At 46.0% G+C, this 25,002-nt stretch overlaps 1 protein-coding gene across 2 annotated transcripts in view; it reads left to right on the plus strand.

Moving 5' to 3' along the window:
- Positions 1-25,002, plus strand: part of GRK3 (G protein-coupled receptor kinase 3) — a 1,062,914-nt gene that overhangs the window by 849,000 nt on the left and 188,912 nt on the right. For both annotated transcript variants that reach the window (XM_086943135.1, XM_086943134.1), the window contains exon 12: positions 4,797-4,891. In XM_086943135.1, the coding sequence (XP_086799261.1) occupies positions 4,797-4,891 (95 nt within the window). The remainder of the gene's footprint in view (positions 1-4,796; positions 4,892-25,002) is intronic.

Below are 25,002 nucleotides of genomic sequence, written 5' to 3' on the forward strand. Positions count from 1 at the left end.
ATATTTTTGTATTAATCTTTTTTATACTCAGACATAATTATTTAGGAACATTTTGCTGATATATTACAATACAAAGCCATTCACGTTCGAAATATATCCGCACACAGGATATATTATTCAGTTTTCTACCATGGATACACTCAAAAAATGGCTACTTTACTTTTAAAAAAGCCTACAAATTCACTGAAAAAGCAAAGGCTAAAGTAATGTTATAGCTAGGTGTGATAAAAAATGTGTTTTTGTTTAAAAATAACCTTAGAAATTCACTGAAAATAATATAGGAACCTTATAGTTAGGTGAATTTCTCAGTGACAACATTAACATTTTTAATTAAAAAAGTTAGCAACTCTAACTATAACTTGCACCCGCCATGCCCTACTTATGACCTCACATATGACATCACTCATAACATGTTCTATTACCTAATTTATTACATCACTGATAACATCTCTGATGACATCATCCCAGGTTCATTTTCCAGCATATTGGTCAACAAATTTCTAATGCATTAGAGACCTGACAGTAAGTACAAAATAGCTCAGGAAAAGATCATCCATTCTTACTGCCATCACAGATACAAATCCTTTGTGTAGAAAGCATGCATTATTTGCTGCATTGACCTTATACCATACACTTTACAGCTACCATTGTTCACATTAACAATCATCCTCAGATATACAAAAAACAAACCCTCAAAAAGTACAGTGTTCAATTTGTATACAACTGTTCAGATAAAGTCAAGTTCCTAAAATAGTAAATGTGAGTTCCAAATCAAATGACCTACTATGGAAAGCCTGTATCTGTATCAAAAACCTGAAACTCACGAAACCTACTGTTGCAGGGATTTCTGCTATACACAGAACTGTGCAATGAGACCTAGGAAATTAGTGAATTGTGGTGTACCAGAAACTTACCTCAGTACCTAGAAGACCCCAACCAGCTTGCAATCAGTGTCACATTAGCTCTTCGTCCTATAGCAAAATAACCTAGAACATGCGACTTAGGAAAATCTCAGGAATGGTGGGAAGTGAGATCACTCTTTTGTTATACTCTCATACCAGTCCACAACAGGAGCCAAAAAGAGACACGGTGAGGATAAAATATTTATTTTAATGACGTGATCTCATGCGCAGTATTTTAGTCAACATAAGCAGACATATGATTAAAAATGATATGGTCAGCATGGTTACAACTCCATAAAATACAAAAGGAGGAATCATATTACAATGATAGTGCAAACAGGTGATATAGCGCCTAGTTATAACACCCATCCCTATATATGAACTATTTGTTATAAAATAAAGAAGGTCTCTTGGGCTTGTTTTGGGCGACCCCATTACCTTTCCGCTCAGTAAGTGTAAATTACTTCTGGATCAGCAAGGCTCTCTGCATCCCTGAATCTTCCAAGTGTTTGAAATTATGGCAAGTGTGCTATGATAAAGGCGCCAGGATCTTGCTTGGTTCGTAACTGCCAAAATGTTGTGTCTAGAATGTGTTACACAGACATGCCGACAGGCTCACATGTTATGATAACCTTGATGGCTCAGCACTCACTGTACAAACTGGAGGCACGATGTATGTCTAGAGATGTCGAAAAACAAACCTTTTCTCATGTATAGACCTTTGTGAAAGCTAACTTGCAAAAACAGCTATGCAGTGTTGTGTGCAAAAAGCAGCAAAAGGTAAAATGGTGTTTAAACTTCTAATAACAGTGGTCCCGTGCATAAAACAATTTAGCAACCAGTAAATATAGACGAAATCAGTTCTATATTTTAGAAAGACATGTCCAGCCGGACAGGGGTCCTTCAAGTTTACTGAATAAACAGGATTACAAAAATAGAATAAAGATACCTTCCACAAAGCCCCTGTGTGGTACACAAGCCTGTGCCCAACACTGGCGGGGTGATTACCGTAGGTGAAAATAGGAAAGGGTTTAAAGGCAACAAAAGAGTTTTTCTGCTTACATATACAATGTACAGAAAATATCAATTAGCACCGTTACATCAATCTATACAATCAACCTTCTGTATAGGGTGCATAAGCAAGTCGACGGCGTTTCGGTTCCCCTAAAGGGTCATGGGAACCATCATCAGGACAAAAAATTAATTGCCTTTTCACTAAACCTCAATTTGCCGAGGCAGTGCGCGATTAATCATTAACAGAGTCAATGCTCTATAGGTCCGATCCAGCAGCCCCAATTTGGACGGCGGTAGCCGCGTTACAGGATCGTAACCGGTCGACGCCAGGGTAAGCCGGTATGCACGGTCAAAGCGATGTTCCCTGGCCAGGGAACATCGCTTTGACCGTGCATACCGGCTTACCCTGGCGTCGACAGGTTACGATCCTGTAACGCGGCTACCGCCGTCCAAATTGGGGCTGCTGGATCGGACCTATAGAGCTATAGAGCATTGACTCTGTTAATGATTAATCGCGCACTGCCTCAGCAAAATTGAGGTTTAGTGAAAAGGCAATTAATTTTTTGTCCTGATGAAGGTTCCCATGACCCTTTAGGGGAACCGAAACGCCGTCGACTTGCTTACGCACCCTATACAGAAGGTTGATTGTATAGATTGATGTAACGGTGCTAATTGATATTTTCTGTACATTGTATATGTAAGCAGAAAAACTCTTTTGTTGCCTTTAAACCCTTTCCTATTTTCACCTACGGTAATCACCCCGCCAGTGTTGGGCACAGGCTTGTGTACCACACAGGGGCTTTGTGGAAGGTATCTTTATTCTATTTTTGTAATCCTGTTTATTCAGTAAACTTGAAGGACCCCTGTCCGGCTGGACATGTCTTTCTAAAATATAGAACTGATTTTGTCTATATTTACTGGTTGCTAAATTGTTTTATGCACGGGACCACTGTTGTTCACAAAATTGCTCCCCGAGGTCCCTGGCTGACTGTATTGGGGTCCCTTGTTGTTATAAAAGATAAACTTCTAATAAGCCGTGCTAACATAACATGCATGCAAAAGGAGGCCCTAAACCTTACTACACTACATTGAGAGATGAAGTTGATATCAGTAGAGAACTGGTAACTGTAAACATTGCTTACTCTAAGGAGAGAGTTTAATTTATACCACACTGTTTGCTAATAGTGAAGCTTTTATAAGAAACACAACACCGAGTATTAAAAGGTATTTACTAAGAACAGTGTACACTCTAGGCAAAAGACAATATTTGCTCAAAAATAACCAAGATCTCAGGTGCTAAACATCCTACGACTTGCACACTTTCTACTGTTGTAAAAACTTTACATCTTCTCAACCAAAACAAGCACATGTATATCGATTACTGCCTTGTGCACACACTCTCCTAAGTTATGTAGAAATTGTCATGCTGACACAATTCTGTCTAATAACTCAAGGCTGCTTACAAAAGTTACTACCTAATGCGTAGAATCTTACTCCTGGAATAGAAAATGATGCAGTACCAAACAACGTGTGTGGAACCTAATAAACAAAAGTAATCAACTGCCACCTGCACAGAGAGTTCCTCGTGAATACAAAGATGTATAGCTTGTTCAATAACTCTATCAATCAATCAACCAATCAGAAGTTTGTTAAGCCCAACTACTCACCCATAAGGGTCTCAAGGCGCTTGGGGTAGGGAGGGACAGGATCCATTCCATCAAGGAGGTGGTCTGTCGAAGAGCCAGGTTTTGAGGTTTCTTGTGAAGATGGGGAGCGATGTTGTCTGTATGAGGTGGAGCAGAAGGGCGTTCAGGCTTTGGCTGGGAGGAAAGAGAAGGAGCGACCTCCTGATTTGGCTGATGCAGGGGACCATGGCATAGGAGAGCTGGGCTGATTGTAGTGTTGTTTGGTGTGTGTGGAATTTGAGTCGGCTGTTCAGGTATGCTGGCCGGTGCCTTGGAGGGCCTTGTGTGCATGGGTGAATATCTTGAAGGTGATTCTTGCCTCAACGGGGAGCCAGTGGAGTGTGCGCATGTACTGGGAGATGTGGCAGTGTTTTGGTAGGTTGTGGAGGATGTTGTGCTCTTCGATGAATTTGGCGAGTTGGCTGTTGATGGCTTTCTTGATGACTTTCCCTGACCTTTGATGCATTAGGAGCAGATGTGTGTTCAAACACTTACACTCATTAGCTGGATCAATGTTGTACAAGTTAGGTAGACAAGTAATACAGTTTTTGCCCGCCACTATGCAAATTATGATATTAGCTAGCACACTTATTGGATGATGTCATCAGTGATGTCATCAATGTTGTAATTTGAGATTTCATCAGTGGTCATAAATGATGTGATAGAACAGAAAAGTGATGTCACATGTAAGGTCATAAGTAGTGCATGGTGAGGGCACAAAATATAGTTAGTGCTGCTAAGTATAACTGCTGGATTTCTGTGCTTTTTTTCAGTTCAAAACATTAATGTTGTCACTCAGAAATTTACTTAGCTGTAACGTTACTTTAACCTTTGTTTTTTTCAGTGAAATTCTAAAGTTTATTTTTCTTTAAACAAAAGCATTTGTTTTTAGCACACCTAACTATAACATTACTTTAACCTTTGCTTTTTTCAGCAAAATAAGTACATATATATATGTATCTATATACATATCAATAAAGGATTTTCGTATACAAACAGTCAAATGTAAGCATCACATTTCATCTGCCTGTTATTGCTCAGTGCAGATTGTCAGCTGTACCTATACATTGACTTTGTGGAACACCACTCTGCAAATGCATTAATGTTACTAATATTACTGCTGTATATTATCAAGCTATGGCACAGTATTACCCAACATACATTAATGCACTACTTAAATTCCTTCTTTCTGTAGCCTGCAAATATCTTGTTGGATGAACATGGGCATGTACGGATATCAGATCTTGGACTTGCCTGTGATTTTTCTAAAAAGAAGCCACATGCCAGTGTGTAAGTAGAATAGGCCATTAAGAGTGGTTCTTTTTAAAGTATTATAATACGGCTTTACATTGTCACTTGTCTCTACACTCTGCCTGAAATCACTTCATGAAACTGTCTTTGCTTCTATTTTTTAATAACTAGCATATAAAGTTGTAATCTGATATTGGGAAAAAAGTATTTTTGTGTTTGTCGGGGTGGGATTTACAAATGCCCTACTCAAGCCTTCTGAGGTATCAAACAAATAGGCATTTACATTGCGTTCTATACAGCCACTGCTCATGTTTATGTACTGTGCCTATATGAATGGCTTTAAAGATTTAAAGTGTATTGTTTATCCACAATACTTTTATTTTATTTATCTTACTTTGGGTTTTGAAAACCCCTACTAACCAACTTGTGGGAGCCTCAGACAGGTTGGTGGGTGCAGGTGTGGTCTGTAAGATAGAATGCAAATAGTAACTGAATACATATGGAAAGCACTGATGGTGGAGAACAATTCACTCCCCTGGCATGGCTAATATACCTCCAGAGAGCCTCAGTAGGGAAAGGGAAGCTGATTTTAGACATCTGATTGGGTAGGACCTAGGGATCCAATTGAAAGTGGTTCTCATGAAGGTAGATACAGCTATGCAGTGCAACTGTGTATTTTGTCCGGTACGACCACATTGACATTTAAAGGAAATCCTCAGGCATCCCAATCAGTAGCCAAGATATAAACCTTATATTTACTAACCATTCACACTCCACCATTGTTGTATGTTATATCAACAACATTTCAGTATGAATTAGCGTGTTACCCTAATAACAGCATAGATACTGTACGTAGGTCTTGTGTACATAACGCCCTCCTTTGCCGAATAAGTAGTTACTGTCCAAATCTGAAATTACAAGTATGTAAGATAGTTGTGGCTCCTATGGATTTAACTACACATTTCACCTGCTCATTGTAGGGCTAATATGCAGGGATCAACTGACCAAAAATGAGGCAAGACCATTTCATATCAGCGTGGAAAAATAAATTCCTAATTGTAATCCCCTTTTCTTAGGGTATAAGAGCTTGATTACGAGTTTGGTGTTTCATCGGACCGCCAAACCCATGGTGGAGGTACAATGGCGGTAGGATACTGCCGCACCAGTGGTCCGACCGGTGTATTAAGAGCACAGCAGTTCGACCGTGAGTGTAACGCTGCCAGGGATCCACCAGCGTTGGCACTGCGGTCTTGAGGCAGCAATATGCTTGGCAGTGCAGCTGCGATACCCCCAAGCATATTACAAGTTTTCTCACTACGACCCTAACTGCAGTGGTGATACAGCATTTGTTAGGGTGGCGGTGATGAAACAAAGGGGGCGCTATAGGGCCTCCTAGTGCCTCATGGCCCACAGAATGCATGCAGGGGGACACATGGTGTGCCCCCCTCTGTGCATGCACACCCATTTCCTACACGGCAGGAAATGGGTGCAGGAATGGGAACTATCTTTGACATTCCCATTGTGATGTCTTTTTGAAAGGTACCACTGTGGGAACTCCAAAGTTCCCAGACTATGAGGGAACTCATAATCTGGTGGGCTGGCAGCGGTCGAGATTGGCAATGTGGGGCGGGGGTGTGCTGCCCTGCTCCTGCACCACCAAACTCGTAATCAGGCCTTAACTCTTAATGACACAGTATTCCACACCTTAGAAGTACCAGTACATTTGGTATTGGCACTTTGTATGTAAGAAGGAATCAAGTCTCAATATGCAGAGAATATTGCTTCCAGGGCACATTTCATACCTTTTTACAACAGAATACATACACACCCAACTTCGACCAAATATGCAATTAACTGGGTTGTGTGCCAGAAAGCAGTACATTCACTCACTAGCTGCTTATCAAACAAAATACCTATGCCTAGCAGTGGGCACATATACCACATTAGAAGACTCATAAGCAGACAGGTAAGGCCCATAATGGAAACCTCAGGACCTTAGTAAATTTACCCCAAATGCACTACAGTACCATAGCAGTGGGCGATATGGTGCTACATGAATGACTGATAATGAAAAATGAGCCAAGGTGCCTGCACATCACTTATAAAATTCTGGAGAAATGTCACCTGGGCCTGCAGTCCTGCCAACATTTAAATTCATTAATGCTTTGTTTACCTTGTTGGTGGTGATTTTTATATATAAGCTTACTGAAATCTCGGCAGTGCTAAAAAGATTATAATTAAGCAGAAGCTGGCTACTATTACCTTGGATAGCAATTCAGAAATCGGATCACAAATATATTGGCTGACAACTATTTTGTGTAAGAACAGAGAAGTACCCCTTAACCCCTTCAGTGCTCATGACAAGGTCAACTCGTCATGGGTTTTACCTGCGCTGTGCTTATGACGAGTTGACCTTGTCATGATCCTGCATCTCCAGCGCACAGCGGGAAAACCCCTTAGCAGCCAAGGTGTTAAACAGATCAAGGGAAATGAGGTTATCCAACCAAAGTATAAAAGATTCCCTTGAAGCAAAACTAAGAACAGGTGTACATAAACAAACCTTACAATGTCACAAGTACATACAACAAAAAAATTTGAAATTTTAAAAATTCCTTTTTATTTTGAATATACCTTAAAAGAGACAATTGTTTACCTTTGAAAAAAAAAAGAGACAATTGTAGGGCTGACTAATCTAGATCCCTAGTCTAAAAACATCAAATAAAACAATATAATCAATTGCGACCTGCACAATTGAAAAAAGGACAGGACAGGTACAACATAAAATTGCTGAGTACAATTTGTATATTCTGGCTCCGTTGTAGTTACACCGGTATTGTATCGCTATAACATCAGCATATCAACCAGCAGTGGCGTCGACGCGTTTCGGTGGGTTCTCGTTATATTAACCACCTTTATCAAGACATACAATTATCTGTCACAACCAGGGGGTATATCAAATCGCCCTGCAAAATAAATTATATACAAACAGTTAAATTCAATCTAATATGTTAAAACTTTTACTTATCAGTGAGTCCTACATAAAGCACAATCAATTATTGACTCTGAACGCTTGTTTTAGGCATAGGGCCCCATAGTTAGAAAACTTGTCTAACGGTTCCTTGATATTTTCGTACTACACATCCTAAAAGAATTGGTCAACTTGCTGAAACCAGGAAAGACTATTTTACATATTTTTGCATGGTCTAAGGCGGAACAGAGAAAGTTAACTGCAATCCTCCCCTTATGAAGCTCTACAATACGATTGTATCACATGAACAGAGTAGAGGATTTTGACTATGAATTTATAGAATATAGGTAAATGGGGTCAATGATACTGATATCCATGACATGCGTATAGCAACTTATGAGCAATATTATTTATGGGCTTTATACTAAAATATACTATGCATTAAACAATTGCTTATATAAAATATTTATCCTTCTATGTGGAAATTGAAACAAAAATACGTAAAATAGTCTTTCCTGGTTCGTGAATGTCAAAAGATAAGACTCAAAAAATCAATTTCCCATAGGAAACTTTAGCCAAGGCTACAGCTCGAACTGCTGAATGGAATTACACCAAATTTGGCAAAAGGTATGGCTTGGCTTAGACAATGGTGTAAATCTGTTCACTAGTTGCTGAGAAAATAAGAAAAAACAAATATCGATATCTAGGGGCACGGTGGATCCATGAACCCTCCGGACCACAACCTTCATTTTAATTGGCTGCCAACACTCCAAACCAGGAAGTGTTGGCAGCCATCTTGTGACTCGATAGAACCGAGTCACAAGAAAACAGAAGAAAAAAAGTGAAAGAAAAGGAAAGGGGGCAGAGCAGAAATACCATGCCCCCCTAGGCCTGCTCAGGGGATCCCACAAGGACACCCATGGCCAACAATAGCGTTTAAAAAAAAAGGCCGAATTCGCGCTGGGGTCTCAAATCCAGGCAAAAATTTTAAAAAAATCAAGCACGGGGTCCTGCAGGCATTTGCAAAAAATATATGCGGGGGTCCCCGGCAGCCCCGGGGGCCGCCACCTCCAGGGCATCTTTTTAAATGTGTGGGGGGCCTCCAAGGTCCCCCCAAGCCTCAGGGACCGCCACCCCGGGGCTTTTTTTATTAATTATTTGCGGGCACACAGCCCCCCCAGCCCCGGGGACCGCCACCCCCTGGGGCTAGTTTTTTAAATAAAAAACAATCCTGTGTGGGGGGCTCGAGCCTCCCACATGCGCCGGGGACCTCCACCTCCCTGGGGCTTTAATCATATAGTGAGGGGGCCCCCCTCCTGGAGCCCCTGATGGCCCTGGGTACCGCCACCCCTCAGGGATGGTTCCTGTAGTGACATCACTGGTGTCCTGTCAAAAACTGTCTTTAAACGAAGAAGCCAAGTAACAGGACTCATTTGCATCATCTATCTGCACAGGAAGTTACATCATTAAATTTCCCATTACCCAGCTGCACAGGATTTCCACCCAAAACTGTATTTAAAAGAAGAAGCCAAGCAAAAGGGTTCATTTTCATCTTCCATCTTCACAGTAAGCTACATCACTGGATGTCCCATCATCCATCTGCATAGGAATTTACATCACTCCTTCCCTCCTCCAGGGCCTCCTTAATTGACTGTCCCTAGTGGTAGATAGCCTAGTCCTACCACACTCCCACTGCTGCCTCGCTGCGACCCTCTGGCCCTCAACCCTGGCCTCTGATCCGCACTCTGCTGCCTCGCCATTCCACACAACATTGAGGGAGCATTCTCCTGCACTTCCTGCAAGTATCCATACACTTACCTGCACAACTGCTCCTAACACCCCACTCTCTCACACTCAGACAATCCTGCAGCCATCTACACAACACTCCACATTCACGTGCATGCTCCTCAACACCTGCTCACTTACCAAAGACACCTCACAGATCAGGGGACGACTGCACCACAGTGCCCAGGCCTACTTTTCCTCATGGAAATCTGGCTGAACCCTGATCAACACCTGACATTGCCACAGCCTTCCCCCAGCTAAAAGATCTCCAGAAAAGACAGGCTTCACAATCCTGGAGGTGGCATCCAGAAGAATGCCATCAGCTTCACCACCTCATGGGCACATCATCCTACTACATAAAACACCTTTTGCTCACTACCAACTTCGCCATAAGCTGCTCTCTAATTCACAGACCACCAGGACCATGCACCAACTTCAACCTTAGCATCCCATTCTTTGTTGCACTACTCGTCCTCTATGCTAGCAATTATATTCTACCCAGAGACCTGAACTTGAATTTGGAAGTCATGCCAGCCCTAACTCAAAAGTACTCATTGAAGACCTATGGAAGCCTGGGTCTCACCCAACCAGTAAAGGGCCCTACCCATATCACCAGACGCTTCCTGGACCGTATTTTCACCATCTTCAACAGCATCCAAGTCAACGAGCCCACTCCAGTCTCCTGAACAAACCCCACTCTCACCAAATACAGTATTCCTTCCCAGTCCAATGCATAGGCATCATCTCCAGACCACCCTGCCAAAACTGAAATAGCATGACTGACAAGGACTGGAACATCTTTTTCAACACCTATCGACCCCAACACAGCCACAGACTTCCCAAAGCCATCAAGAATCTTAAAAAATGAATCACCTTCTGCACCAACTCCCTTGCTCCCCTCAAACACAGCAGTACAACAGGATCTAGACCCCAAGCCAATTGGTACACTGAGGAACTCGGACTAATGAAACATCACTACTAACAACTTGAGCACCAATAGAGAATGAGCCAGGGGAATGCAAACAGGAGCATGTTTAACCCCTTCGCTGCAGCAGCAATTCCGCCGCAGCGCTAGGGGGGAGGGTGGGGCGCGCAACATTCCCATGCTCGTAACGTAACCGCTCCGTCACGAGCCTCGGGCACGCTGTGTTTGTTACGGAGCGGTTCCCTCGCGGCCCCGCCCGCTCAATAGAACGTTCAGCGCAGGCACAAAATCGCTGCCGCGCAGGCGTGCCTAGCGGGCCGTGACGGAACCGCTCCGTCACCAGCACAGCGCGTCCGAGGCTGGTGACGGAGCGGTTCCGTCACCAGCATAAGAGTGGTTAAGATGTTACCAGGAAATGATCTGGACCACCAAAAATGTAGTTCTGAAGTACCACTTTGATGTCAGCACCAACAGAAGTAAAGAAATCTTTACCATCATGAAGGATTTTGCCCCTCTGCTGGCTGCCTCCAACTCATTCAGAAAAGGGGGTGGTGATGAACAGAGTGTCTGAATTAAGCAGACCACTCTTACCTAGTCCAAAGATCAGGGCTTGATCCATCATCGTTTTTTAGCTCAAAGCACCATCCCAGCCCAGAACTTGGCTATATGCAAATTAGTCTGACCCTGGCCCAGTGCATCATGGGAACAGGGCAGACCAAACTACCCAGCCAATTCTTATACTGGGAAGGAAACAAGCTACCGGGGACCGGTTTCTGGCATTTCAGCCGTCTTCGGCCCGGCTTGCTTGAATCCTGATGGTGCAAAGAGCTAGGGACTCACATCTGAGTATACCCTTCCACGCTTTTGGTGAACAAAAATGATTCAGAAAAGGGGGTGGTGATGAACAGAGTGTCTGAATTAAGCAGACCACTCTTACCCAGTCCAAAGATCAGGGCTTGATCCATCACGTTTTTTAGCTCACTGCACCATCCCAGCTCAGAACTTGGCTATATGCAAATTAGTCTGACCCTGGCCCAGTGCATCATGGGAACAGGGCAGACCAAACTACCAAGCCAATTCTTATACTGGGAAGGAAACAAGCTACCGGGGACCGGTTTCTGGCATTTCAGCCGTCTTCGGCCCGGCTTGCTTGAATCCTGATGGTGCAATGAGCTAGGGACTCACATCTGAGTATACCCTTCCACGCTTATGGTGGACAAAAATGATTCAGAAAAGGGGGTGGTGATGAACAGAGTGTCTGAATTAAGCAGATCACTCTTACCCAGTCCAAAGATCAGGGCTTGATCCATCACCGTTTTTTAGCTCACTGCACCATCCCAGCTCAGAACTTGGCTATATGCAAATTAGTCTGACCCTGGCCCAGTGCATCATGGGAACAGGGCAGACCAAACTACCAAGCCAATTCTTATACTGGGAAGGAAACAAGCTACCAGGGACCGGTTTCTGGAATTTCAGCCGTCTTCGGCCCGGCTTGCTTGAATCCTGATGGTGCAATGAGCTAGGGACTCACATCTGAGTATACCCTTCCACGCTTATGGTGGGCAAAAATGATTCAGAAAAGGGGGTGGTGATGAACAGAGTGTCTGAATTAAGCAGACCACTCTTACCCAGTACAAAGATCGGGACTTGATCCATCACCGTTTTTTAGCTCACTGCACCATCCCAGCTCAGAACTTGGCTATATGCAAATTAGTCTGACCCTGGCCCAGTGCATCATGGGAACAGGGCAGACCAAACTACCAAGCCAATTCTTATAGTGGGAAGGAAACAAGCTACCGGGGACCGGTTTCTGGCATTTCAGCCGTCTTCGGCCCGGCTTGCTTGAATCCTGATGGTGCAATGAGCTAGGGACTCACATCTGAGTATACCCTTCCACGCTTATGGTGGACAAAAATGATTCAGAAAAGGGGGTGGTGATGAACAGAGTGTCTGAATTAAGCAGACCACTCTTACCCAGTCCAAAGATCAGGGCTTGATCCTTCACCGTTTTTTAGCTCACTGCACCATCCCAGCTCAGAACTTGGCTATATGCAAATTAGTCTGACCCTGGCCCAGTGCATCATGGGAACAGGGCAGACCAAACTACCAAGCCAATTCTTATACTGGGAAGGAAACAAGCTACCGGGGTCCGGTTTCTGGCATTTCAGCCGTCTTCGGCCCGGCTTGCTTGAATCCTGATGGTGCACTGAGCTAGGGACTCACATCTGAGTATACCCTTCCACGCATTTGCATATAGCCAGGTTCTTAGCTGGGATGGTGCAGTGAGATAAATAACGGTGATGGATCAAGCCCTGATCTTTGGACTGGGTAAGAGTGGTCTGCTTAATTCAGACACTCTGTTCATCACCACCCCCTTTTCTGAATCGTTTTTGGCCACTATAGGTGTGGCAGGGTATACTCAGACATGATGCCCTTTCTCACTGCACCATCAGGATTCAAGCAAGCCGGGTCGAAGACGGCTGAAATGCCAGAAACCGGTCCCCGGTAGCTTATCTCCTTTCTGGTGAAGAATTGGCTTGGTAGTTTAGTCTGCCCTGTTCCCATGATGCACTGGGCCAGGGACAGACTGATTTGCATATAGCCAGGTTCTGAGCTGGGATGGTGCAGTGAGATAAATAACGGTGATGGATCAAGCCCTGATCTTTGGACTGGGTAAGAGTGGTCTGCTTAATTCAGACACTCTGTTCATCACCACCCCTCAGCCCAATGCTCCGATGCTCAGCCATTCTGAATGCTGTTCTCCCATTGCAGAAGAAACCCTCTGCAGACCCTTCAATGCTCACCCGCTGCTAGCCAATCTCCCTGCTACCATTCTTAGAGAATATAATCAACAGACATCTCGTCGAATACCTCAACTACCACTAACTCCTCAGAACCACTCACTCTGGTTTCAGACCCAACCACAACACTAAATGTGGCCTCATCACTGCCACAAATGACGTCTGTATGACTAGGCCGGGCCTCATCCTCCTGGACCTCTCTACAGAGTTTGACGCACTGCCCCACCTTATACTCATTTAACACCTACACAACATTGGATTCCAAGGACATGCACTCTGATAGATCTGCTCCTTCCTGACTGGAAGGACCCAGTCAGCCAGCTTGGTACCATACACCTCAGATGCCCGTGACCTCATCTGGGATGTTCTGCAAGAATCCTCCTGAGCCTGGCTATCTTCAATGCATGTATGATCCTCTAGGGAGCATCTTTCACTCTCACAATATCAAAGTCCTCGCATTCGCTGACAATAGGAAACTCATTCTGTCCCTCATGGACAAGACGTCCAGTACCCAGATCAAGTTTGATGCCTGCATGAGTGAAATCGCCCACTAGAAGAAGACCAACTGTCTGAAGCTGAACACCAACAAGACTAAAATTGTGACCTTTGGGAAGAACACTTCACTGTGGGACTCCACCAAGTGGCCAACAGAGCTAGGATCACCCTCCACCCCCACCAAGAACCTTGGGAACACCATGAACAGCAAACTCAACGTGACCACCCATCTCATCCTAATCACTGCCTCATACTTCCATGACCTGAAGATGCAGAAGAAGATTTTTAAATGGCTCCCGTTCTGTTCCCAGCAAACTGTCCTACATGCCCTCCTCACAAGCAAGTATGACTACAGGAATATTCTCTATGCTAGGATCAATAAAAAAATCAGCACAAGGCTGCAGACCATAAAGAGCTCTGCAGCTAGAATTACTTTGAACCTCAACACTGTACTTGCATCTCACCACATGTGAGGGAACTCCACTGGCTCTCTATAGATAAACAAGTCCAATTCAAACTCCTCACCCACATTTTCAAGGCACTACATAACAGTAATCCAGCATACCTCAAGCATTGCATCTGCTTTCAGAAACCTTCCAATCAACTTGGCTCATCCAGACTCCTATTTGTACACACCCCACACATTTGGAAAATTAAATCTATCAGGCTAGCTTTCTTCTATCCAGTTCCTAAAGCTTGGAATAACCTGCAATAACACACAGGTAGCCTCCTCCACACTTCTTGTATTCCACATTAGCTGAAGACCTGGCTTTCTGAGTAGTCCCACTAGGCCCTAATTTTGGCTAGACTCACACCTGCTCAGCACCAGGATACCCTCCCACGTGATAAAACCCGCCACAAATCTGAATAACGTAACAAATGATAGGGATCGCTGTTAGAGTAGGTTGGTTAAAGAAATGGTTACTTTGTCTTCCATACGTCTTGTCTATAACATGTCCAGATTGATTGAAAAGGTAAACAGAAGCCATTTTGATTAAGGGTGGGTTGTAGACTCTGCTCTGCCAGTGGAGTTTGCAGAGTTTTGCCCACTCTGCGCTCTGCTTGGAGTAACTGACAAACTCTGCCAACTGCTGTGTGGCAGACTTTTTTCTTGCATGGGGCTCGCCAATATTAAGTTGGAATGCACAAGCAAGAAAATTGAGCTTTAGAGGCGTCTGGTGAGATTATTCAATATGGTCAGTCACTGCAGGTCGCATTGAGAAAGCTGCTGCTCGAGTAGAAAACCTACACGAGCAGCAAAAGTTAGCAGAGCCTTCTGGCATGCTGCGTGGTGCAGTTTGTGCTGTTTACAGCACAGGCAAGCTTCTGACACTAAAAATCAGCGCGAGCCGCACAATGTACCAAAATTTCGCTACTCGCGGAACTCTATGGAGTCTTGCAGTGTTTTTAGGTACCTCTGCGAGTTTTGACCATCCCTAATTATGATGGGATTGAGCTACAGATACCTGACATATGTATACCCAGCACCCAACCGCTAAAGAACCAGATTATCAAGCATACCCTCTGAAATATATTCTTGAGTGCAGAAAGAGATAGTTCAGCCTTCTCTGGGTTATGCTCAGATTGGTATTGAGAGCACTTGCTGGCAACCAGTATTAGAACATCGAGTCGACCCTTCTGAACTAGTAGGATCACATGGTTGCATGATCATTTCAGATAAAAATTTCAGAAGCAATTGAAACTGGATACGTAAAATAGTAGTTATGAATTTCCCAGTCAGTATGAAATGAGAGGTTAATACAGCCCTGCCAAATACCACACATCAGGTGTAAGACTAACACATTTCAGTGTGGTTGTTCGCATCACTGCACTGAAATGCAAAGTCACGCGCTATCGCGCCTCCTGAGCTGTCAAAGCGGGAGCGCTGCTAAGGCACCATTACTGACTGATTTTAAGCTGGAGTGACAGAGCGCTGCCATTGTGCGTGCTACTCGCGGAAGGCTTGGGGGCTTGATTCAGCCAACACAGTGCACCACAGCATTACTTTTACAATTGACATCAGGGTCACTGTGTCCAATGAGTACTCTCCCAGCCCCACCTATTAAAGTGTGTGACTGACCACTCTGTCTCTGTAGTACTCATTTGGCAGTAATACTGTGGCACGCGGTGGTGGGTGAATCAATTATCAGTTATACAAGTCGTTGCGGCTACCATGCGCGTCACCGAATTTGCATTTTGCCTCACTCATGACGCTGCAAAGAAGTGCCTGGAGTGAGGTTACTTTCCTAGTTGCATATGCTGCTAACCCTTAATAAAATAAACCACTTTACTTTCTTACAGCGTTTACAGTCTACATCACATCCACAGTATATATGCTCCAAAGAAAGTATAAGCAAAAGAAGGCATCGCCTAATCCGCGTGAGCTGCGCCTGGCGTGCATTTGACATATCTGGATTCCCTGGCAATTGGGGTATTCGGCGCATGCAACACTTAATGGTTCAGGCGTCCGCTCATGTCTGAACCATCGATTTCCTCACCTTGCACGTTATTGCTGGTTAACCCCTTCGCTGCGGCGGCTATTCCGCCGCAGCGCTAAGGGGGTAGGGCGGCCGCGCGGCGGTCACGTGCTTGTGACGGAACTGCTCCGTCACGGCACGCGGGTGAGCTGTGCTTGTGACAGAACGGTTCCGTCACGAGCACAGCTCACCCGTGGCTTGTGACGGAGCGGTTCCATCACAAGCATACAAGGGGTTAAAGTGGGGATGTGTGCACTGGTTGCCGCGTGCAAACATAGGTTTGTTCATGGTGTCCCCACCTACAGTCAAATGGCTGTTCATTCTGGAGGCCAACCTGCTGCCGCACCAGCACTGAACTGTTCCTGTCTATCACTGTCACTCTCAGTACAGAGGCACCAGACACACAGGCACAGTGTCAGTGAGTGCTTAAAATCAAGCATTATGATTTCTCAAACAGTCAGGAAAATTAATAGACCATGGTTTGCCCTTCAGAAATCATTTGTCAACAACTGTTATGTTTTATTAAATTGTATCGCACATGATTTCCTGCCTATTAGGCACCAGCCTGATGACTTCCACATTTTAGCTATGTACTAACTTCTCAAATTACAATCACATTGTTTCATGTATTGTGTGGAGAAAAAATGTAGTGGTCCTGAATGTGATCAAGGTCTAATTAAAGGCCACGTGTGAAAGCAGATGCACGCGGTTATGTTCAGTGGTCCAATTGGGGCAGGGGGAGGTTTGAGGGGCATGACGTGCTCATACTATTTTCTTTTTAGAAAACAGTTGGCCTACTTTTTTTGAAAAGGCAACAGTCTCATGGTGGTTTATTCAGAATTGAAATGCTTAAGTGTAAGGCGGGGAGCCTTCCGTGCTGTGACACCGAGGGAGGCACAGACAGCTAAACAAGCTTTCCTGCCAGGGTGTCTGCTGCTTGAAAGAAATGTAAATGTGCACAACCAGTCATTCTGCCAATGTAAACGGTACTTGGAAGCTGGTATTGGCTTCAATTAATGAAATCACTTGAAGCTTCTTGACAACACAGATTTATTCTTTGAGAGAGGTATTGTAAAGGGGTTGCCAGCTGAGATCTGAAGTGTGTACTTTTAAAGGACAGTTATAAAAAAAATTGCTTACTGATGACACACATTTATTCTTTTTGAGAGGTTTTTTAAGGTAGCTACCAGCCTAGCTGGGACCTGTGTGCTTTTAAAATACCATACTTGGATGTTCACAGTTCTTTCTGTTACAGACTGAGAACTTTAGCACTAAACATACATACATAACTATTCTCCACTGCACCAACCAGGATTCAATTCTGTAGCTCTCTGGTTCATTGCATTAACTAATAGAGGTCCCACGTGGAAAGCTTGGACTGACTCCCGTTAAGTGCACTTCCATTTCTCATGCTTAATACAGTTTTAAGTTCTTCTTGGAGCTTCTCGTTTGTTCCAATGGGTGTAATTGCTGATATTTATATGTTGCTCTTATATTCAGTGCTTGAATTTTGCTCACGAGAAAGTGTCACTCATAGAGCCCGATTCCGATCTAGCTTGGAAGGGCTCTGAAGGGGATCTGTAGCAAGCGAGTCCGATTCCTAGCCGTGGTTTCCGAGCGACTCTTACCGCTCTAGATGCTAGCAAGTACAATGTGAATATCGCCTCGCTCTCCGAGCGACTTGTACCCGTCAGAAAAGCTTTCCAGATGACTACAACATGGTCGACTCATTCAGTGCAATGGGTTCGATTTCTGAGCGACCAAGTACGACGCACACGTCGATCAGCCGGATCAAGACGGAACCTACGATTAGAAAAAGCTCTGGAAAGTGTACTTCAGGGGCTGTAGCGGGCCCCTTTTCACCCAGGGCTCTCCGAATCGGTCACAGGGGGTGACCGATTCGGACTGATTCTCAAAGTATAATCTTATCTGTTTTTGATGATATAAGTTCCCCTATATGTATTTGGAACTAGATATGTAAATGGATTTTAATGAGTTTTATTTGATGTTTTTATATGTTTTATTAAGACAAATTTGTTTTAATGGTGTTTTGTACATGTGTCTTTTATGATTGTTTATAATCGAATAAAGACTAATTGAACTGAACTGAAAAGTGTACAGTGTTGCTTCCCTTCTCTGATACTTCGGATGCTAACTCTACTCCCAGTAGCCAAATCTGGTCTGAAGGTAATTATTTCTGTATACATCTATTACAAATAGCTGTGGTATAATACTCGTAATCATGTAGGATCTGTGGGTATGTGCTTCACGGTGCATAGCAATGTATGGTGGAAGTTAGAAAGCACTCAGATGCTGCAAACTCCTGTTCTTTCTGTGGCTTTTCCAGCAGTACTGAGGTGGTTCAAGCAAAGAGCATCTTGGGTATTGCCTGTGATCCCATGCACATAGAACTGGTGATGAGTGTCCCCACATAAAGTCCACACATCTCTCGCCACCTGCTGAATTTTCCATTTTCTCTCCCACACAGTGGTCTTTATTTACACTCAGAGGATCCAGCAGTGGTAGGGAGTGGCATAGACCTCATGGAGACATATCTGAACTTGTCTGCACGTGGTACCTTCCAGGATGCTGAGCGGCCTGCTTCTTATGTGTCATCCCCATCTGAGATACTGTTATCTAGGCACTGTGTATGCTCACGAAGGAGGTTATTACATATCTATGGAAATCAGCACAGGAAAAAGAAAGAAGTAAATGTCTGAAAGCTGAAATAAAGAATATACAGAGCAGAAATTAAGGCTGCAAGATAATTCTCAACATGTTGCTAGGCATTGTTTGTCTCTTCAATGTGTGCTTACATTGTCCCTTCTCGGAAGGTCCCTAAATGTAAAGTGCCAATGAGATTGTAGTGGATTCCCCCTTGCCACCAGAGATAGTGCCGGGCACCTCGCAGCACTCTTCCTACAGATTTGGCCACCCAGCAGAGAACCAAAACAAACGAGTGGAACGCCACTGACGTGGAGCTGCTGCAAGTGCATTGTCCAGTGATGTTACTCCTGTGTGTATTTTGTGTATTATGTCACACTGCCCCGATGACATGGCTAGAAAGCAGACGTTTTGTGATGCAACGATCGTTGTGCAAATTTAGGGAGAATACTTTGTATGAACTTGAATTTTCCCGTCTGTATGGTTTTTCTTTCACTTTTTCTGTACTTTTTAGGTGCACTGCTGACTGTGTCAATGAACTGATAATAAACCAAACTGTTTTGTATTTTTGATTCGGGCACACAATTCGAGGCAGATTGATCACGTGGTTTTGCCGTACCTTTGATTGTCGCATTTGTTCTTTCAGAACCTTTTGTCTAGGTGTCTGCATTTTGTTGTGTAGAATGTTTTATAAAATTGAATTGAATGAGTGATGGCACCAATGACTCCTCTCTGTGTTCTCTCCATGAGTTTTTCACCTTCTTATGGAGTATTGTTTCTGTTATAGTGACTCTGTGTACTGTGAAACAGCCGTTCACTCTCACACTGCATGTATTTATTTTGGGGTATAAGACCTTAGTAAATTGCCACACAAAGTTCAGTGTCGTGAAGGCTAAATGTAAAATGTGATATGTACTGAAGATTTGCACCATGTATGTGTATGACTGGAAAGGTATTGCTCCTGGTTCACCATTATGGCCTGGCTAGCTACATCCTGAAACACCTCATGGCAGAGGACACTTACCCTCCTATTTCGATAGAAACGACTTCTATACATTAAATAGTTCCCCCCTTAGTGTGTCTAGCAGGCCACAGGGCTCAGTACTTAATGTATAACAGGGGGAATCATACATTTGTAGTCTGTTCCTACCTTCTATGGCTGGCTGTGATCTGCATCTTTGCAATGAAATGAGAGGAGGAAAGGGAAAATATTTGACTCCGGAGAACAGACGCAAGCAGCTATCGTAATTCTTGTCAGGGTGATGCACGATCCAGCCTTACGTTTTTACCTGTGTTCAACCCCCTGGTAGCTTGGCACAGAACAGTCAAGCTTATCTTAGAGGCAATGTGTAAAATATTTCTGCAACACTTCAAACAATAATAAAGTGAAAACACCACACAAAAGGATCCCACCCCCTATAAGAAAAAAGTTGAACTTACTTTAATAAATGAAACAAGACCTTGACCTCGCATTCTGAAAGCATTGTAATAGGTGACACACAAACTTTGGAAAAAGAGTTGGGTGACGAAAGCTGCGTAAAAGCAATAATTAAGCCACAGTTAACCTTGCTAAATAATGTGCTATGTACAGACAATGTTATAGACAATGATACAGATATTAATATAACTGTAACAAATGTTAATGATAACGTTATTTCGATTGTAAGTCCAGAAGCTTCACTCTTGTCTAACCACCCTGAAAGTACAGGAACCAGTTATGCTGACTCCCTTATAATTTGTACCTGCAATATAGCGGGGACTGCTTCGAAATTGTGTACCCCGTTCTGGGATAATTTCATCACATGTGGTTATGATATTATATGTGTACAAGAGACATGGCATACTGAACAAATAGAAGTTGAAGGTTATACCTCCTATAGCGTGGCAGCAGTAGCCTCCAAAGCTGGTAGAGCTAAGGGAGGCCTATTGACTTCGGTTTCAACCAAATTAACGGAATTTAAAGTTGGGGAACATACAGTAGTATGCCAGCATGCGTCTGTATTGCGACTAACACACAGTCAAGGCAGGGACTTAATCATTGTAAACTTTTATAATAATATTGTGGGCCCTAAACGAGATAAGATTGTCCCCGATGTTGAATGTGCTATTGATGCTGCAATTGTCCATTCAAAGAACAATTTTGCAATATTGTGGACAGGCGATTTTAACCTTCAAGCCTGTAGACATGCTCAGAAGGGGATTTGTGGTCACCACGAAGATCATGTAGGGGGCGACAGCGCTTACGTTAATCATTTCCCGCATAGTAATTACGGCAGCGCACTGAATAACCTAAGAGCCAAATTTAATCTGGAACTGCTTGAATGTAAAAAAAACAAAAATAATGAATTGTGCCCAACATTTAGGGGGAGAGATGCCCATTCTAATATTGACCATATTTTGGTGTCAAATGGTTTGGTTTTCTCCAATGTTTGGGTAATAGAGCAGTCTGTGAGTGATCACAGCAGTATTTCAGTGGAGTTAATGGGTTGGGGCCCAAAAACCGTTGTGCATGGTAGATCTGTCCACGGGATTTCTGCTGTGAGACCAAATGGTACGAGAATTAAATGGACTAAAATTGACGCTAACAAATTAACGAAGGATATTATTTGTAAATGTACCAGAGAGGTTGAATACTGCCTTGCACCTAATGTGATAGCGTCCGCCGTTCTCTCTAATTTTATGAAAATTACATGCACAGTTGAAAATTCTTTGTTAAAAAGAAATAGAAGGACTAAAAGATTTAAAACTGTGTGGTTTGGCGTGGCCAAGATGGCGGGCTGAGAGGTCGCACTTGCCGAGAGCTCCCGGGCCCCTGAAACCCTGCACCGCTCGCAACCGCTGATTCCCCCCCGGATCAAGCGGTGACTGAGCCTGGAGACCCCGGTGGTGGTGTGGAGTGAACGTTGAGCCTTGATTGCCCCGCCGGAGGTGCAATTCTGACCGAGATAGCCTGGGGCGGAGCCCGCTGGGCGGCTTGTGCGCGATCCGGAGGCCGCGAGACCTCCAGCCTTGGGGTCTCGACGGTGTGCTCTGCTGCCTGTGAGTGACCCGCTGGAGTGTCTGCACCGCGGTGTCCGAGTGGGTGCCGAAGGGGACTTCGCCGGCGGAGCGGAGCCGAACGGAGGAGGTCGACGAGAGAGGAGCCGAACGGAGGAGGTCGACGAAAGCGGAGCCGGCCTCCGGCTGCTACGCAAGTCCGGGGCTTGAGAGTACTCGCCTCGTACGGCCGTTCCGGCCCAACCCTGGTTGTGGAGGAGTGGTGTTGCGCCCCCGGAGCAGATATTCAACTAGGCGTGCCGGCCCCGGCTGCCTACGCCCCGCGAGCCTGCCCTCCGGCTGTGTTTCTCGCCACTGGACTCGCGACGGGGGTAGGCCTCACTCCCTGGGCGTTGGCCCATTGACTGTAACGGGCGGCCATTTTGTGAACTCCGGACCGGCTGCCCGGCCTTGCTCGGGGTCTCTGTGTGGCGGTGCTTCCTGGCCGGAGTATAGCTGCCCTGGCCCTGGTGACCTCTTCGCCGAGCGACGGCCATCGTTGACTCCCGGGCCGCCAGGATGTCGAACGCTAGGGGTCAAAGGAGGGGCGATCGGACTTTGCCGGACATGTTGGGACGCGGTGCCCTACGCAGCGGAGGGAGCCAAACCGCCACGACCTCCCCGGCCCCTTCCAGGGGCGCTGATGGCGGAGGGCCCCCGGACACACGATCGTTCCTTGAGTCGCTGTTTAGCTCCTTGCGGGAGGATTTTCAGACTTTGAAGCAGGAGGTGGCCAGGGAGGTCCGCGAGGTACGGAGAGAGGTGGACTCCCTGGGGGAGCGGGTCAACACCGTGGAGGAAGCTGGTCACTCCAGGGACGAGGAGATCACCCACCTGCAGCAAGAGGTCCTGCGGCTGCGGGAGCAACAGATCTAGCTGCAGGCCCACGCCGAGGACCTCGAAAATCGGTCCAGGCGGAATAACATCAGGGTCCGAGGCATCCCGTCCGGCGAGGAGGGTGAAGACGTGACCGCATACCTAGAGGCCTTCTTCCGTGCAATTTTAGGGGAGTCAGAAGACTTTCAGGTTCGCATCGACAGGGCGCACCGGGTGGGCCGCCCCCGCAGGGCTACAGCGCCCCTCCCGGACATCTTGGCCTTCCTGCCGGACTTCCCCCTGAAGGAGCGGATCTTCCGCGAGGCGTGGCGGCAGCAGCCTTTCCGATTCCGAGACCACCAGGTGGCCCTCTATCAGGATCTATCTACGGTCACACTGCAGAAGAGAAAATCCTTTAAAATCGCCAGGGACTTCCTCCGGGAGCAGGGGACACAGTACTCTTGGGGGCACCCTTTCCGCCTGATTTTTCGGCGGAACGGAACATTGCACCAGCTCCGGTCCCTTCAGGATGTCTGCGCGGTATTGGGCATCACAGCATCGGATACAGACACCCCGGCGCCGCGCCTCAGACGAAGCACTCGGGACGGTTGGCAGCAGGCTGGGGAGAGGCGCTCCCTGCCGCCGGAGCGACCGGACTCGCCCACGATTCGGGCGGACATGTCGGCCGCCATCCAGGAGGCCTCCAGAGCGACGGCGACCGGTGAAGTGGCCCTGACGGCCTGAACTTACTCCGGGGGTAGTCTGCACTAGCCTTTTCTTATTGCAGGTGCAGGGGTTCTGGGGGTGGGTGGGGAAGGATGGCGAGTGCAGGTGGTGGTGGCTGGACGTCCACTAGACATACCTTCCACGGCCTTGTCCGATAAGGACCGGACTGGGACAATGACTTCTTTGCATGGCTTGAGAAGCGGGGAGCGGGAATGGGAATTGCAGGGGGGTGTTTTGAGTTTGGGGGTCTGCAAGGGGGCTGGGGGGTGGGAGTGGTGTGGGGTTGGGTGTGTGAAGTTCCAAGGGAAGGGGGGGTTCCTCTAGTTGTGGGGTTTTGGGGTTCGGAGACTGTACTGTGCCGTAGGGATGTCTGCGTTTGCTGTGCGCTGAGGTTTCGTGAGGTGGCCTCCATGTTCGCTTGCTGGGCCTTGCCCACCTATGTGCATTTCAATGATTCCCCTCCTTGATGGCTCTTAAAGTTTTTACTCTGAATGTGAAAGGGCTGAATAAAAGGCGGGCGGTACTGTCTCTGTTAGAGAACTCCCAGGCTGATATCTGCCTGCTACAAGAGACCCATCTGCTGGCCAAAGACTGTCCCAGAATGCGTACCCCCAAGTTCCCCACGCAGCTTTTCTCCTCCAGCGCTTCCAAAACGGCAGGGGTGGCACTTCTGTTCTTCAGGGGGGAGATCTTACACAAAGTGGCGGAACAGAAAGGGAGGCTCTTGGCATACAGGATTAGGGTGGGAGGCTTGGTGCTGACTGTAGGCTCTATCTACGGCCCCAATGACCGCCAGGATCAATTCTTGCACAGGGCACTGGAAGACGTGGCGTCCACCTCTGATAGGCACATAGTGTTGGGGGGAGATCTGAATCTGGTTTTCGACGCAGCTCTGGACAGGTCTGTGCAACGGCGCCACCAGTTGGGAGAGCTTTCGGGCTCGGTTCGCACCCGACTTGAGGAGCTGGACTTGCATGACATGTGGCGCCACCTCCACCCTACTACCCGCGCGTACTCTTACTTCTCACACAAGTCCTATGCGCGACTGGACCATGCGTAAACGATAATGACGACACCTCCCGCGCGACGCAATGGGCAGCCCTGAAGGCTGTGCTCCGGGGCGAATTTATCGCTATCTCCTCGGCGGAGAACAAGGATCGACAGCTCAAAAGGGACGAGCTTACCCGGCAGGTGCGGGAGCTGGAGCAGGTTCATCATAGAACGGGAGCCCCCAGAGTCTGGAGGCAGCTGAAAGCCGCCAGGAAACTCTTTTCTGCCCTGGACACGGACCGGGCGGAGTACGCGATGCTTCGTCTGAAGCACAAGTATTATACCGGTGGCGACCGATGCGGACGGCTCCTGGCCAACAAGCTCAGGGTGCAACACCAACAGCACCGAGTGAAGGAGCTGGTTAACCCGGCTGGAGGTTCTGTCATGGAAGACGAGCAAATAGCGGA

Source organism: Lissotriton vulgaris, chromosome 11, assembly GCF_964263255.1.
Source record: "Lissotriton vulgaris chromosome 11, aLisVul1.2, whole genome shotgun sequence".
Lineage (NCBI taxonomy): Eukaryota > Metazoa > Chordata > Amphibia > Caudata > Salamandridae > Lissotriton > Lissotriton vulgaris.